Source organism: Gorilla gorilla, chromosome 2 (genome assembly GCF_029281585.2).
Source record: "Gorilla gorilla gorilla isolate KB3781 chromosome 2, NHGRI_mGorGor1-v2.1_pri, whole genome shotgun sequence".
Classification (NCBI taxonomy): domain Eukaryota; kingdom Metazoa; phylum Chordata; class Mammalia; order Primates; family Hominidae; genus Gorilla; species Gorilla gorilla.
In genome coordinates, this window is record NC_086017.1 from 37,226,170 (window position 1) to 37,242,903 (window position 16,734).

A 16,734-nucleotide genomic window follows, 5' to 3' on the forward strand; every position below is an offset into this window, starting at 1 on the left:
ACTGATTCATGTAAAGTGATTATAATGGTGCCTGCAATATGGTGCAAAATATTAAATAAGGAAGTGGTGTAAGTTTAAAATTGTTATCTTTTTACCTCTTTCTCTTTTTTCTTTTTGTCATCTTCTTTCTTTTTCTTACTTTCTGGCATAAGATCATCAAGCCAACTAAGTTCTCTCTTCGTGAAACACAGGTCCATGAGTTTGCGTACAAACACTAATGCAAGAACCTTTAAAAAGTGGGGAAGGAAATATTAAGTAACACATAATACAAACTGTATCACTTAAAGAGGAAAAGCATATTTATTAAATCTTATAAAAAATGCTTCATATAGTTTAAAAATTATTCACACATCATTTTGTTTCAAAGGAATTGAGTCAATTATTTATCTTTTTTTACTTTGTGCTAAAAAAAAAAAAAAACTATAAAGAGAGGAAAAAAAGGAAATGGCATCCTTAACCTTCTCCTGAATAAATCCCTTGCACTACACATAAAATTATGAAGCAGGTTAAACACTGAATATCACAGCAAAAAACAATTTTTAAGACATTACATATTACGTAAGTATATATAATTTTTAAAAATCTCTTCAGCAATGCATTAGAGTACCTATTCCCAACATTAGGTTTTAACTTTTCAATCATATGGGAGAAATGAACTAATACTTTAATTTGCTTTAACTGCTGCTGAAGATGAGCATGTTTTTGAATGCTGACTGGCCAATAAGATTTCCACTTCTGTACCTGCTATTTCCTAAACTTGGACTGTTTTTTCTGTTGGTTTTTATGACTTTTGTTTATGCATTTATGAGTTCTGTGTAGTTTGAATAGAAATTTTTTATCTGCCTTATATGTTACGAATATTTTCTCCCAGTTCACAGTCTGATTTAACTGTTTTTTATACTTTTTGAACATATAAGAAACATTTCATTATCATGTGGTCAAATATAGCATATCTTCCTTTTACACTTGGGTTTTCCTATCTTCTTTGAAAAGTTAGTCCCAATCAATGGATTATACAATACTCTTTTACATTTTCCACTACAATTTATTTTACCATTTAAATACTGAATTCAATTTTGATTTCAGAACATGGTCTCAGATAAGGAGTACATTACTTAGCTTCCAGTATACATTTAAATCGTCCAATACTAAATTCTCCCATACAAAAGAAATACTACCTTTAATGAAATAACCTGCTTATGGTATTCAAGTGATAAAATTCCAATGTATTCAGATACATTTCTGGACCCATTTGTCTATTTTTCTGATTTGTCTATTCATATGCCAATTCTATATTATGTTGGCTACACTGACTTGTCAGCAATTTTTAAATATTTGGTTATTAAAACAGTACAGTATCAGCACACGAACAGTGAAGTAGATGGCAAAGCAAAGCCCTCTGTGCTCAATCCTAGCCAGGAATCCTTCTTAGTTATAATTATCATTATCTTGTTATTCTCTAGTAATTATGTCTTTCTAATGAATATGTAATTTACATACAGAAAAATTGAAAAATAGCATGTGTACAGTTTGATACTTTTGACAAATGTATATACTACTCATATAATGCACACCCGGACAAGATACAGAACATTTCTACCATCCATGTTTTTGAGTCAGGCATTCATTTTTTATTTATCCAGTTCCAAATTATTTATCCAGTTCACAATGACACCACCCCCCACCCCAACACATACATTCAGATAAAACTCCAGTAGAATTTGTACTTGGCACTATATTACATTTAAATGCGATTTTTCAGAAAACTGAAAGTTTTGTAATATGAAATCTTTAAAACAAAGAACACGGTATTTGTTCAGGTCTTATTTGCTGTCTCTTAATACTGTTATTGATTGAATTTTGTTCCCCATTAAAGACAGTTAAGTCCTAACCTCCAGTACCTCAGAATATGAACTTATTTGGAAATAAGCTGTTGAAGAACACCATGTGACAACAAAGGCTCCAACTTCAGTTACCCAGCTGCAAGCCAAAGGAACGCCAAAGACAGCCAGCAAACCTCCAGAGGAGAGGAAGAGACAAGGCAGGATTCCCCCCTGGAGGCTTCAGAAAGAGCATGTCACTGCCCACCCCCACATACTGCCTCTGGTTTGTGGTACTTTGTTACAGCAGCCCTTGGAAGCTAATACAAATGCTATTATAAGCCTTTTTCTTTAAAGGAGTCTTTCTTTTAAAATTTATTCTTAAGTATTTTATGGTTTTTGATCATTGAGAGAGACTGCCTACTAATTCATCAAGTTTACTAACATCCAGCCACCCTAACACAATTCTTATTAATTCTATTAAGGGCTCAGTCTTTTTTGTTTTTAACTAAAATCACTTGGGTTAATAGGTATACAATGACATTTTCAACAAATATGTTAATAATTGCTTTGAAGCCAAAGTATCATTGTCTATCTACTTAAGATATATTACTCTTAGAAATTCTGCTAAATTTGTTTACTTGCTAATATTTTAGTTTAAGGTTTCTGCATTTATATTAGTAAGAAGGCAGCATAAATCTTTTGTGCAACTTAATTAGCCTTGGGTATTAATAACTTGTCAGTGTTTTTTGAGAAAAATTGCATAGGTTTCCATCTTTTCCTTTGGTCTAGAATAATTCAAGAGGGTACTGTAATTATCTGTTCTTTAAAATTAAGCTTTTAACCAATCTGACCCTGATACTTTAAGGACAGGTCTTTAACCACTTTTCCAGTTTCTTCTATGCAACTGGGCTATACACAAATTTTATACTTCCAGTGTCAATTTTGGAAATTTAGATATAGTATGAAAATAATCCATTTGTTCCAGGTCAGAGGTCAGCAAACCATAGCACCTGAGTTAAATTTCATCCACCATCTATTTTTGTATAGCCCATAACCTAAGAATGTTTTTTTACAGATAAACATTTGGAATTAATTTGATGGTAGAGAACAATAACCATGAATCCCAATTAAGTAAAATAATGTCAAATAAAAAATAATTCCATTCTTCTAATAGTCCTATATTTTTTAAATTATTTTTAAAATTTTATCAGTAAGATTACGTAAGTACCCACATAATACTCTCGTGACCTACAAAGCCTAAAATGTTTACTATCTGGCCCTTTACAGAAAAAAGTTTATTGACCTCTGCTCTAGATATTCAAATTTATTGATATTCATGCAAGTGTTATTTTCATCAAGTCCCTTGAATCACCTCCATATCTCTGGTTATCGCTCTTTTCTCCTCCTTAATCTTGTATATCCATTCTCTCATTTTCTTCTTTACATGTGCTTGGGAGTGGTTTATCCATTATTGATTTTTTTAAAAAAACAACTTAGTTGCATTGAAGTCTTCTTGAATAATAAAGGCAATGAAGTGCATACACCTTCCTCTCAGTGTAACTTTAGTTGTGCTCAAAGTTTTAGACAGACATTGTTATAATTTTCTCTCTTTCAATACCTCTAGATGGTTTTTTAACTGTTTTCTATTCAGAAATTATTTAGAACAGTGTTTAATTTCCAAATATTTAAGATTATTTTAGTGGCTTTCCATTATTTATTTCTAATTTAACTGTTTTTAGAAAATACTACTTGAGTAATTTTTATAGCTTTTTAAATTCTGTAAGGTTTTCTCTGTGGCCATGTACAAAACCAATTTTTACATAGCATTTACAGAAGAATGTACATTCTCTATTTGTAAAATGCAATATTCTGTGATAATTTAATGAATTATATTGTCTTATTAAAGTCATCGGTAGCCTTCATTACTTTTTAACTTCCACATCTGTCAATTTCTGAAAAAGATATATCAAAATATTTTAATAATGAACCATGTTGTTTTGGTTCCTTTGCTTTTACATTTGAAAATGTATTTGTTCCATGAACGTCCTGAATTCTGAAGTTATTTAAAAATACAAAACCGAGTCCTATAGCCTAAGGACTAAAAAGCAAAACAAACAAAAATTTACAAAATAATAAAATTGAGGCTGGGAAACAACTGGTTTGTATCTAGTAACAGCTAATTCACATTTTCAAACACCTAAGTTACTTAAAACGCATTATTCCTTTTCTCAAAATCAATTATAAATATTAATAAAAAGTTACTGTAAACATATTATTAATTAGTGACAAAATAAGTCTGAAGAAATCTTACCATCATGGGAAAAACCACTGCAGCAGCTGAAACTTTTATCACCCACAAAAGGACCAAACAAGTAAGCTGAATGACTGTGAAAATATGGACCTTCCAGAGCGGCACATAACGGAGGTATATCAAATCAGGCTGATGCTTAGCAGGCATTCCAAATAATTTTATACGGTCAAATAACTACATATAGAATAAAAAAGAAGTTTTCAATAAAATATTTCTGCTACTTAGGAGAAGAATCTATACTCAACTTTAGGATTTTGTGTATTAAATTGTAACTTCCTTGACATTTTCTGATAGCACAGGAGAATGTTACAGCAAGCATTCTCTGGATCCAAAGAGGGGTCGGGTGGGGGAGGGTGGCAGGTGGGAACCAAGCAACCACTTGCACTGCTGTAATTTATTTAATCAGAAAACTCAAGCCAAAATGTTTAATTCAGAGGATTAAAATATCTAGATAAACTTAGCTGCTATAATTGAATGCACAAGTCATTTATCTCCTTGTTTTCTAATGTGCATGACAAAAGAATAGTCTGAGTGACTTCTAAGGTTCTTCACAAATCTAACCAGAAAATAACTTGACATAACAATTACAATTCTTCACTAATTGAAAATAAAACTGAGCAAATGCCTTCATCTTTTTGAGCTTTAATTTCCTCATTAACACACTGTGAATAAGATCAGCCCTAATCATCTCACAAAACTCTTAAAAATCAGGTGAGATAAGGAAATAATTTCTTGACCAGTGAAGAGTAGATCCTGGATGGTGTTGAAAAAATAAAGTGCTTTCATGCCACTAGCCTATGAGTTGGAAACTTTAGACAACATCCTTTTCATGAGAAGAGGTGGTCATGTAGCGCTAACTGTGCTTTATGATTTTTTGTGTGTGTGTTTGTTTGTTTGTTTGTTTTTTGAGACAGGGTCTCACTCTGTCACCCAGGCTGGAATGCAGTGGCATGACTACAGCTCACAGCAGCCTCAAACTCCTGGGCTCAAGCAATCCTTCTACCTCAGCCTCCTGAGTAGCCAGCACTACAAGTACACACCACCACAGCCGGTTAATTTTTAAAGGTTTTGTAGAGGCAGGATCTCACTGTGTTGTCCAGGCTGGTCTCAAACTCCTGGCCTCAGGTGATACTCCTGCCTCAGGCTTTCAGAGTGTTGGGATAACAGACATGAGTCACGATAGCCAGCCTAAATGTTTTATACTAAAATTACATTAGTACAAATCTTAAGAAGTTTTATTTGGTTGTTTCCCAGTAACTATTAAAACAAAACAAAATAATGAAACCACTGGCTTAGCTAATAATCTTCAATAAGTCCTTCTATTTCTGTTTCCTGATTTATATTAGGATTTCTTCCTTTCCTCTCTCCCAACTGGTTAATGTTTTGAGGATCACAAAATGATGTATATGCTAGGCATCATAAGCTGTATTGTGTTACACAAATGGCGGGTCTTGCTATTTTTATAGGAAACTAATATTTACCTTTTTAAGTACCAAACCTTTTTTTCAATACAATCCTTTTGATCCTCCCTCTCACTATACTAGTCTTTATTGAGTTATAGGGCTTTTCATTGGCTTCAATTAAAAACAGGTAAGGACCATGTCAGCTCATGATCTCACTCTCTGGAGGAAAAAATGTACAGTAAGCAAACAATCACTTGGCAAATGTCTGAAGTCATCAGTTAGAAAACTAACCTCCCCTCAAAATGTCAGAGTTGAGAATAAATCACTACCATCATTAAAACAATCTTTGCATACTTAAAATTATCAAGTTTCTATAGAAAATCATTAAATACTTAAAACTTGCCTGGATTCCTTTTAATGAGGAAACTCCCATATAAAGGAAAACACCATACAGAACAGGCATTGGAATAAACTGTAAATAAAATGAACACAATTAGAACTCATGAGTAGTAAGTAAACAAAAACATAATCAGTGAGTAATTATAGGGCTAGAATTAAAAGATTTTTCAATCATGAGGATTAGACCGACCTAACATTTCCACACATAAGAAAATTGCTAATATACAATAACCTGCTTGAAAAATGACTCATCTTCTACATGCTGCTTCCTAAAAAGGGAGTATGTTCACTTAAGATCAGGGGTACTGCAGTCAGACTTAGTTTTAAGTCAAACTTAACTTTCTGTACCTCAGTTTCTATATCAGATTGCTGTGAAGATTCAATGACTTCAAATACATAAAACACTCAGAAAAGCACCTGATACATATTAAGCACACAAAAAGTGACAACCATTACCATTGCTATCACTACCTGCTGCACTGAATATTAAGCAGTAGCCTCTACTGAATATAGTAAGTAAAATCCACCTCCAAAATAAAATCCTTACTACTTTGGCAGTTATGATGATCCCAAACTGTCTACACAGTTCACACCTATTCATCCTGCAAGAAAGTCTGGCTATTAACAGAGCCCATCCATTTACTCAAAACCACAAAAAGCACTCTGACCTAAGGGAGAAGTGTACTATAAGGAACAACAAATTAAAAAACTACAGAGGAAAACCACATCTACTACATCTCTTCTAAACAACCTAGCGTGTCTTTCTAAGGACACTGGAAAAAAAGAAAACAGTTTACGAAGCAGACGTATTTTAAAAAATCTAAGCAATGCCTATAATCTCAGCATTTCAGGAGGCTGGGGCGGGCAGATCACTTGCGGCCATAAGTTCGAGACCAACCTGGCTAACATGGTGAAACCATCATCTCTACCAAAAACACAAAAATTAGCTGGGCATGGTGGCACGTGCCTGTAGTCCCAGCTACTCGGGAGACTGAGGCCAAGAATCATTTGAACCCAGGAGGCAGAGGTTGCAGTGAGCCAAGATCATGTCACTGCACTCCAGCCTGGGTGATGGAGTGAGACTCTGTCTCAAAAGAAAAAAGAAAAAAAAATGCTAGGAAAAAGAAATAAGAATGGGAAAAGCTCATGAAAATTAAATCTATAAATATCAAAATAACTAAAATTTTGTAGTAATAATTTTCATAAGACTGAAGACCAATATAATGATATGAAAAAAGGAGAAAATTTTCTTTAATAGCAAGGGGGAGGAGGGATAAGAATATTAGAACAAATCCAAAAGGTCTGAGATCTGTTTAGCTGGAGTTGAAGAAATTTGTAACAGAGACAATAGACGAAAATGGAAGTAAACAGGGGAAGAAAATTCTCACAGCAGAAGGCACAGGTTTCTTGAGGAAACCAACAGAGACTAAGCAGGGTAAATGAAAAGCCCCTAACTGCCTCCCTAAGTATCTGAATGAGTTTTCACAAAAACAGAAGTTAAAAAAAATTTTTTTGGTTTATCTTAAAGAGGGAAAAGGTCTCCATAAAAGTACAAAAACCAAATAGATTTCAGATTTCTCATTAGAAAATTGGTCTCCAGAAAACAATGACTTTAAGATCCAAAAGAAAACTATTTTGAACATCTAACTATGGATCAAACGTTGAGGTAAACAGAGACATTTTGAAATATGCAAGAACTCTCAATAAGTTCACCACTAATGGTACCATGTGTAAAAAGAATTTATCAATACAAAAAATGAATACAAGAAAAAGGGGAACCTGCATATACAATTTTTTTACAGTAAGGGAAGGTAACAGATATTAGAAAGACTTATTTGGTCTTCAGGCTTGGGCTGGAGTAAAATAGAGTATATTTCTGCCTCCCTGCAGGCAACTCACACTGCTTAGTCCTCACAATCACACTGCTTAGTCCCCAGCAAATACCATCGTAATATCATTTATGTGTTCCCAGAGGGTTTAAATTTCTATAATCTAACTTACAGGAGATGTAAGGAAGCCTTAATTATCATCATAGCACAAAATGTAAATGTTAATAACAACTTTTACAATAATAATAAAATTAAAAATAAAAGCCAACAAGAGGGATGTGATGGAAGACAGAATGAGGATGGAGTCATAGGTGAAAGACACAACTTTAGGTCAGCAGCTCTCAAACTCTGTGGTCTCAAGACTCCTTTATACTCTTAAAAATTACTGAGGTCATTTCCCCTCCCCCACAAATACTTTTATTTATGAGCGTTTTATACATATATTTGCCATATTATAATTTTTTTTTGTTTTTTGAGACAGGATCTCACTTTGTCACCCAGGTTGGAGTGCAGTGGCCCAATCACGGCTCACTGCAGCCTTGACCTCCCAGGTTCAAGCGATCCTCCCACCTCAGCCTCCTGAGCAGCTGGGACCACGGGAGCACGCCACCATACCTGGCTAATTATTTTTATTTTTATAGAGACAGGGTCTCATTATGTTGCCCAGGCTGGTCTTGAACACCTGGCCTCAAGCAATCCTCCTGCCTTGGCCTCCCAAAGTGCTGGGATTACAGGCGTAAGCCACTACACCTGGTATACATTATTTTAAAAATATATACAGCTTACCACTGAAATGCTTGCTATACTAAAAACCTAATGAAATTGTTTCCCAAGTAAACTGTGGAAAACAAACCTAATTTTAGGTATTTTAAGTATATTTTAATGTTTCATGTTCACATAACTAAGTATAAATGTTATAATAAGATTGTAAAACACGGCAATAAAGAAATTTTACCTTTAGGACTGAAGTCATGAACACAGAGAGGCCCATTAGAATAAAAATCATTAGCCCTGTAACCCGCTGTTCACGAATTCCCAAAAACTTGGGTTGTTCCCCTGGAGCAGAACATTCAGATTCAACTTTTAAGCTGTTGACATGACTTATTGACAACACTGTTGCAGCCACAAACCATGGAAGTCCCATGACAGAGCAAACTCCCAACATAACGCCAACCATGAGCAAATCAAGGTGATAGCCAGCTCCTTTCTGAAAAGTGAAATGAACATAAATATCTGTAAGTCTAAATGGTTCCCTCAATTTAAAATTCTACACTAATTATAAAGAGGGAAGAAGCTAATTTTCATCTTACATCTTTTAATGTTCTAATCATTACAAAAACAGCTCAAACCCTTGAAGAATCACAATGCTTAAGGCAAAATTCTAAAATTACCTTCAATTTGTGTTCCTTTCTGTTTATAATTACAGCTGTGATTTGTTGATCCATAAAGATGAGAATGGTACAAAGCAAAGCAGGAATAGCAGCTATTAATAAGGTCCACCAAGGATTATCTCCCAGTGGGCTTATGATCCACCCTCTCTCTGGATGAGTAGGCTGTTAAAAAATTAAATACAATTTTCAAAAAGTCTCCTTGCTGTATTGCACTAAATTTCCATAACATAGACTTGATCTGTTCCAAGAAATACCAAGGAATGGGAAATAACTTAAACCTTGAACTATATGGTGAATTATTTTCCAAGATGGCTACAGTAATTCTTCCTATCCCTGTAACTATACCTCCTGCCATTTGACTCAGTCAATCTTTCCACCTAGAGGTGGAGTCTGTCTCCTTCCCCCCTGAAACCAGGATGACCCTGTGACTTACTTTAACCCACAGAATAAGGCCAAAGTGACACTATGTGATTTCTAAGTCTTAACCTTAAAGAACCTTGCAGCTTCTTCTCTAACCTGCTTTGAACCCTGAGATTATTACGCTGTCGAGTAAGCCTAGATAAGCTTTCTTGAGGATAAGACTATCCTCAATATAGTCTATATGGTAGTGGGTGTCGGGGGCGGTTCCCCAGGCAACTATTCCAGCTGTTTCATCCATCTGAGCTGAGGCGTCAGACATATGAATGAAGGCATATTGCCCCCATTGATGACTGCACCCCACAGAGCAGACCACAAACCAGCTAAACCTAGTCTCAACTGCCACAGAATTATAAACAAATAAAGGGCTGTTATTCAAAAGTTTGTTATGTAGAAATTGATAAGCAAACTGGAATGTCATTTCCACATGTTCCTGCATAATTCATATAAGGTGAAATCAATCTATCCACTAAACTCCTAAACTAAACTGCTTTAGTTTAGTCCTGCAGACTTAGTGATTTTGACAGGGTCAGTACTAAATCAGAACTGGTCCGCAATACATGGTATTTCCAAAGGAACTACTAACAAAAACCTGGCACTTTATGAGATACTAATACATTTTGACAGTACAATGTAAGATTTTATAGCAATTTTTTTTTAAAGATCAAGAGAGTTTAGTATGTTTGGGAGAATACTGCATATATGGAAACCTAAACATATGCTTTTATTACCTCAACTTGGTATTAAGCTTGTTTCTTCTTCATGAAAACATTTGTCAATATAAAAGGGAAATTTAATACTTTCAAAGTTCAGGTAATTCAATCTTTCCACACTAATATACATTAAACTACCTCACACTCAATGTTGTGTATGAACAAAAATATTTTATTCTACTTATACAATGCCATTTACTCTTAAGAGTTTCTTGATTTGTTTCCTCAAGTATATTTTATGCCCCTTGAAATCAGCCTATTACCTGAAAGCCATATCAGTAAATAAATAACAAGGACATATTTAAGAATCAGAATAACGAACTTAGGCCAGGATTACAGGAAATTACATCACATTTTGAACCAATATTAATTCATAGTTTCATTTATTTATATATTCTCATAAAATAAACCTAAAGTTTAATATTTTCATATTTTTACGTTAAAAACATAGACTTTCTAAAAATTGTTGGCAGATCATTTTCCACCTGTGTACACTACTTTAAAGACCACTGATTTTAAAAATAACATATTTTGGTCTCAGTGCAATATTATAAAATTAGATTTTATAATATAAAATAAAATGATCTTCATTATATTCCTTATTTCGGATCCCCTTTAAACCAGCTGCTTCTGAAAGAAGTCATATAACTTGTTAAATTAAATATAACCAGTGACACTATTCACAATGTCTTTCCTTTTAGCATAAGCAAAGGAGGATGGAAGAAAACAAAAACAGAGCAGAAGGAAAATGAATATATTCAAATCTGCTAATGAAAGCAGAAAATTCAAATGGATGCTCAGATCAAATAGCATTTTTCTTATAGAACACACTTTGTTTTCTCCTTATGCTACTGGAAATTGTTACATGGAACTTTCCAACTACTGTCAGATATACTACCCTTCTAGAAATTTAACTAGACCCTCTCTGCCACTCCTAGAAAATTGAATTTTAGGTTACTTTTTTTTTTTTGAGATGGAGTTCCTCTCTTATTGCCCAGTCTGGAGTGCAATGGCATGGTCGCAGCTTACTGCAACCTCCGCCTCCTGGGTTTAAGCGATTCTCCTGCCTCAGCCTCCTGAGTAGCGGGATTACAGGCGCCCGCCACCACACCTGGCTAATTTTTGTATTTTTAGTAGAGACGGGGTTTCACCATGTTGGCCAGGCTGGTCTTGAACTCCTGACCTCAAGTGATCCACCTGCCTCGGACTCCCAAAGTGCTGGGATTACAGGCACAAGCCACTGCACCTGGCCTGGGTTACTTCTTTATAAAAGAATAAAGGCTGTTTCCTTCTCCCTGGAAGGTACAGCAAGAACTCCAGGTAGGAGAGCAAAGACTTTTTTCTTTTTTTAATGGCTCCCTACATCTTACCACAAATATTTTCATTCACTCTCTCTAATGGACCAGCACTGATACTTTTAAGTTCACATGTCTCTTTTCTGTCCATATTGTCATTGTTTATATACATATGAAAAACACATATAAATTATTTCCTTTCAAAGCATCAGCCCTTCAAAGAGACTACATACTTTTAAAACAATAACTACTGAGAAAATAGTATCTTGCTTTAAAGTAGTGTGGTATTCCCAAGTAACAAATAGCCACTTGTTTTAATCCTTACCTCAAATTTTTCAGGAACATGAAGTTTAGGAGATGGAACTCCTACAAGGTAGTCAATTGTAACCATTATTACTATTGTGAGAAATACGGCAAAATCACTGATTGTCGATCGCACCTATGTTAAAGGGATTATGTTAATATAAACACAGAAATACTATGTGTTCTTTCTAAATAATTCACATCTTTTATTGATAAAATTGTCACTACAACGTACAAATGGAGCTTTTAACTAGTGACAATGTTAACAGTGAAACACATTTATATTTAATTCTTTCCAAAAATATAAGAAACACATTTCACAACTAACCTAGGAACTCTTATGGTACCATCATCTTCCTACTGTGAGCTCAGGCATGTAATATACATTTTTCACTATGAATAATTTCTTTATTAACCAGTTGGCATGGAGTATTAACCTCAAAAAATATATTACTGTTTTGAAATAAACCAAGGAAATAAAAACCAAAAATATGAATACTACCAGAATTCCAAAATTATATCACAGTTACCTTGGTAGGAAAGTAACGCTTGGTCTTAAATTGCTTGAGGAATGAAGACAGAAAAAATGTTGTGAAAAACAAGATGACACACCAAAAGAGCACATCTGGAATATAAGGTCCATGATGACCACAAGCTGACCCCAAGAATACACCATGAAGTTTTTTACATTCCTGGAAAAGAGGAGAAAGAAAAAGGAGAATGGGGGATTCTTAAGTATTCAATAAATTATTATGAGCTTCATTGACTCATAAGATGCAACTGATTGTAAGAGGCACCATTACTTTGTATTCCTTATAAAGAAAAAACATTGTGCAGCCAACTACAACACACTAACAACTAATTGTAATACATATCCTGAGTTCAAGATATTATAATTTGAAAAATACGTGCATCTCAAATCACTAAAATACAGTATTTTGCCAAGTCACTTCATATACTCCTTTCTTTCAATTCCATATTCCCTATAGTGAAAGCCTCGTAGTGAGTACTATTTGTGAAATGTTTCTTCTGCATTCTTGCTTGTCCACAATTTTACCGCTTTTCTTTTGTTTCTGAACAAGTGGTTTAAAACAAAAGCAGCAGATAGAAAATTAATACTACGCTCTTTTATGATGCTGGATAAGAGATGGCTACAGTACCTAAATTAAAATCAGTAATAAAAATTGTCTTTAGCTTTTCTGACTTGATTCAGTACCTTCAGACTAAAAGCACAGGGACCATAAGCCGTAAAATGACCATTAAAATATTCCCATTAATAAAATCAGTAACATAATAATATAGCATAATAAAATGCAATTATAGAAACCACTGACTTCATTTTCCTTTAGGGGAAAAAAAAATAACTGAAAGGCAACCAGAGATTAATAGAAGCACATGCCACTAAAGTTCTCCTTTTTCTTACTTATAATCTAATGAAGCTCATTTTAACAAAGCAAGTCAGTTGTACCCAAAGAAAAATAGTTAAATGTTCCATTATTTTCACATGCCATGTGCTGAGATTAGTAAACCTAATCCATTCCATGGATCATGAAAATAAAAGCTATACCATTACCAGAAAAACAAAAAAACCCACCCTGCATGGCCCTTTGGGATAACATGAAAACACTTATATCTATATATCAAGACATCTGACCTATCATGAAATGAATTATTTGTAACAAATCACTTTCATTTGAACACCTCTATTAACTATACCTCTTCCTTAACAAAAATGACTTTTTAAATATAAAATAGTAAAGCATGAATCTATGTTTTTTTCTTTTATTTGTTTTTAGAGACAGGGTCTCATTCTGTTGCCCAGGCTGGTGAACAGTGATGCTATCACAGCTCACTGTAATCTCCACCTCCTGGGCTCAAGTGATTCTCCCTCCTTAGCCTCCCAGTAAGTTGGCTACAGGCGCGAGTCACCATACCAGGGTAATTTTTTAATTTTTGTAGAGATGGTGCCTTGCTATGTTGCCCAGGCTGGTCTCTAACTCCTGGCCTCTAGCAATACTCCTGCCTTGTCCTCCCAGAGTGCTATGGTGTGAACCACCATGCTTGGCAATTTTTACTGCTTTAAATCAGCACTGCCCAATAGATGTATTAGATGATGCAGATAATGTAACATTTCCATCACAGAAATAATGGAAATACAGGAGCCAGTAGTCACATGAATTGACTGAACACCTGAAATGTGGCTAGTTAACTGAAAAACTAAACTTTTAATTAATCTTAAGTTTAAATAGACACATGTGGCTAATGGCTACTGTATTGGACAATACAGTCTTAAATTATCAGTGGGATAAAATTTCAGATAATATCCTTCAAATTATATAGTTAGGAACTAACTATCACCTTTAGTGAGAAAGGAATGACCTACAGTTACTTATATGATATAAAAAGCACAACGGTAGCTCAAGGGATCTTAGTCTTAATTCTAACTACTGGCAAACTTTACATATTTATTTCTAACTCCCAGGCTTGGAAATGTCAAAAATAAATATTCTAGGATTAGGACAATATTCCCCCAACAGAACACAAACATCTGTAATAGTATTCAGCACACAGTAGGTGTTCATTACATGTTTTTAATTCTTTTTCCTTTCTCTTCCCTTAATGTTCGACCCAGACTAGTCTTGATGAGTTAGACAAGGTTAACTTAGACATTTAGGACATTAACACAGCACTTCATGATCTAAATTAGCTGTCGATGGAGCAGATGAACAGATAAAAAGGCAGGACAAGTGGATATAAAATATTGTAAAGTACAGTATATGTAGCCACAGTCCCAGTAAACACTTCCTTTGAACGTATCAATCTAAGTAGAATTAGAAAACAGAAGTATATTCACATCTTTATACTGTTCATATCTTGGAAGTCAAATATAATCCACCTTTATCTCTCATGCCAGTTTCATTCTTTTCAGCCTACACTTTCGAGCGCATGATACATAAAAAAGTAGCAACTGCTATCTGGTCAAAATAACACTACATTCTGAAAACATACTACCGATCCATCAATCAAGAGAAAATGGATGTCTGATTAGAAAAAGCTAAAAGAACCAGATCAATATCTATTACAAAACCCTTTATTTCAAAATATACTCACAGAAACAGTAAGATTTCTCCAGGAAATACTGTGTGCTGTTATATTATCTTTCTTCCATTGTGCTAGAGTTTCATTGCTGGGGTTTGGAGGTTCAGTACATACACATCTGAGAAATTAGAGTAGGATACATTTTTAAGGATCCTGAATTTCATGCTTACATTTTACTAAATCAATTATACAATGTGGTAGTTTTTAACTTCTTTTTTTCCCCACATTGCGAAGCATGGAGACTAGAAAGTGGAAAATACATCAGAAACAACAGAATGGAATAAAGTTTGGGTTACAGAAATAAAATAAAACCAATACAAATATCAAAATGTTTAGTTAATGAAGCTAGTTATGTCCTTGGTGAGGGCACTATTTTACTTAAAAATCTGAGATGATTCCACCATGTTTAGCAAGATTAGTCTCCACTAAAGCTTATCTACTCAACCTCCATAGCAGTTACTGCTGTCTCCCTCCACTCCCCCATAGCACATATAGATTCCCAATAAGTTATACTACCATTAATTCTTTATAACTGACAAGCCCTACCTACTCACAGTCACCCTTTGTTGATCTTAAGGCTCATTCTTAAAGAAATAAATAAAAAATAGTTTCTCATCAGGACAGGACTAGGAGAGTCATAAGGAAATCAGAGTTCAGTTCATATCCAGAACTATTTCAACTTCCTAAAGCTAGAACACACATAAGCAAAGAAACTTTTAAATACGGACTTAAAAGATGAAAAGTAATAATCATGAATGTTCCAAACTAGATTATGAACTGTTTGAGAAAAGGCAAGAAGACAGACTTTGGAGTCCATCCAGGCGCTTTTAGTAGATGACTGACCTAAGGCAAGTTTTAACCTCCAAGGCCATCAGCTTCTTCATACACAAAAGGGGCTATGATGTGAATAAGTAACACTACAAATATAAATTTATAATATAAATTAGGCAACACTCCTAACACAGTGCCTGCAGACGCTCACAGAATGTTGGCCAAATAAATGTAATTCACATGTTAATTACCCAGTTAACCAGAAGGAAACACTGCTCTAACTGGCTGACACTAACTATAAAAGTCATGCTTTATAAAGGTCAAAGAAGCAAAAGGCAAGGAAAGAAAGATAAAAAAAAAATGTGTTTAAATTAAAGCTTCTAAGAGGAATGAAGATAGTATATAACAGATTCGGCATCATAGTGTCACTAGTATATTCAAATAGGTCAATGTCTTACAGGAATTTTCATACCCTCTTTATTCTGTCCGTCAAAGTTGAGTGTGTGCAACGAAAGGCAGCGGGGGAAGAACGAATGAACAAAAGGGGGAAGTACATGTATCTGGGGCTTAGGTGGGTAGAAAAAGAAACACTGTATCCTTTTGTGTCTTTTGGTAACCATATTTTTCCCTGTAAATCGATCAAATGCAGTTCCATATTTACGCCAAGCGTGACTGCTAAAGACAGCAAATAAAGGCATCTACTTAAATATGTCTACTTTTAAAAGCCTATTTTACACTTATTGAATATACTTGCCAAACTTTTGTAACCATTACACATTCCTTTTCAAATCCTACTTTATTCTAGAATTTAAAAAGATTTTCATTGCACATTTTTTTATCAAAACGAAAACACATATTGAATGTACTGAAATAGCTTTCAGTAAAAATTATCAAGCTTCAGCCGAGCACAGTGGCTCACGCCTGTAATCCCAGCACTTTGGGAGGCCGAGGCAGGTGGATCACCTGAGGTCAGGAGTTTG

The 16,734-nt window shown here is 34.4% G+C and overlaps 1 protein-coding gene across 9 annotated transcripts in view; it reads right to left on the reverse strand.

The window, feature by feature from the left end:
- The window catches only part of SLC4A7 (solute carrier family 4 member 7), a 111,416-nt gene that overhangs the window by 13,064 nt on the left and 81,618 nt on the right, over positions 1-16,734 (reverse strand). For all 9 annotated transcript variants that reach the window (XM_019024660.4, XM_055380914.2, XM_004033768.5 and 6 more), the window contains 8 exons: positions 14,996-15,101; positions 12,415-12,576; positions 11,907-12,020; positions 9,157-9,318; positions 8,721-8,972; positions 5,941-6,009; positions 4,135-4,308; positions 96-227 (listed from right to left, as the gene is read on the reverse strand). In XM_019024660.4, the coding sequence (XP_018880205.1) occupies positions 96-227; positions 4,135-4,308; positions 5,941-6,009; positions 8,721-8,972; positions 9,157-9,318; positions 11,907-12,020; positions 12,415-12,576; positions 14,996-15,101 (1,171 nt within the window). The remainder of the gene's footprint in view (positions 1-95; positions 228-4,134; positions 4,309-5,940; positions 6,010-8,720; positions 8,973-9,156; positions 9,319-11,906; positions 12,021-12,414; positions 12,577-14,995; positions 15,102-16,734) is intronic.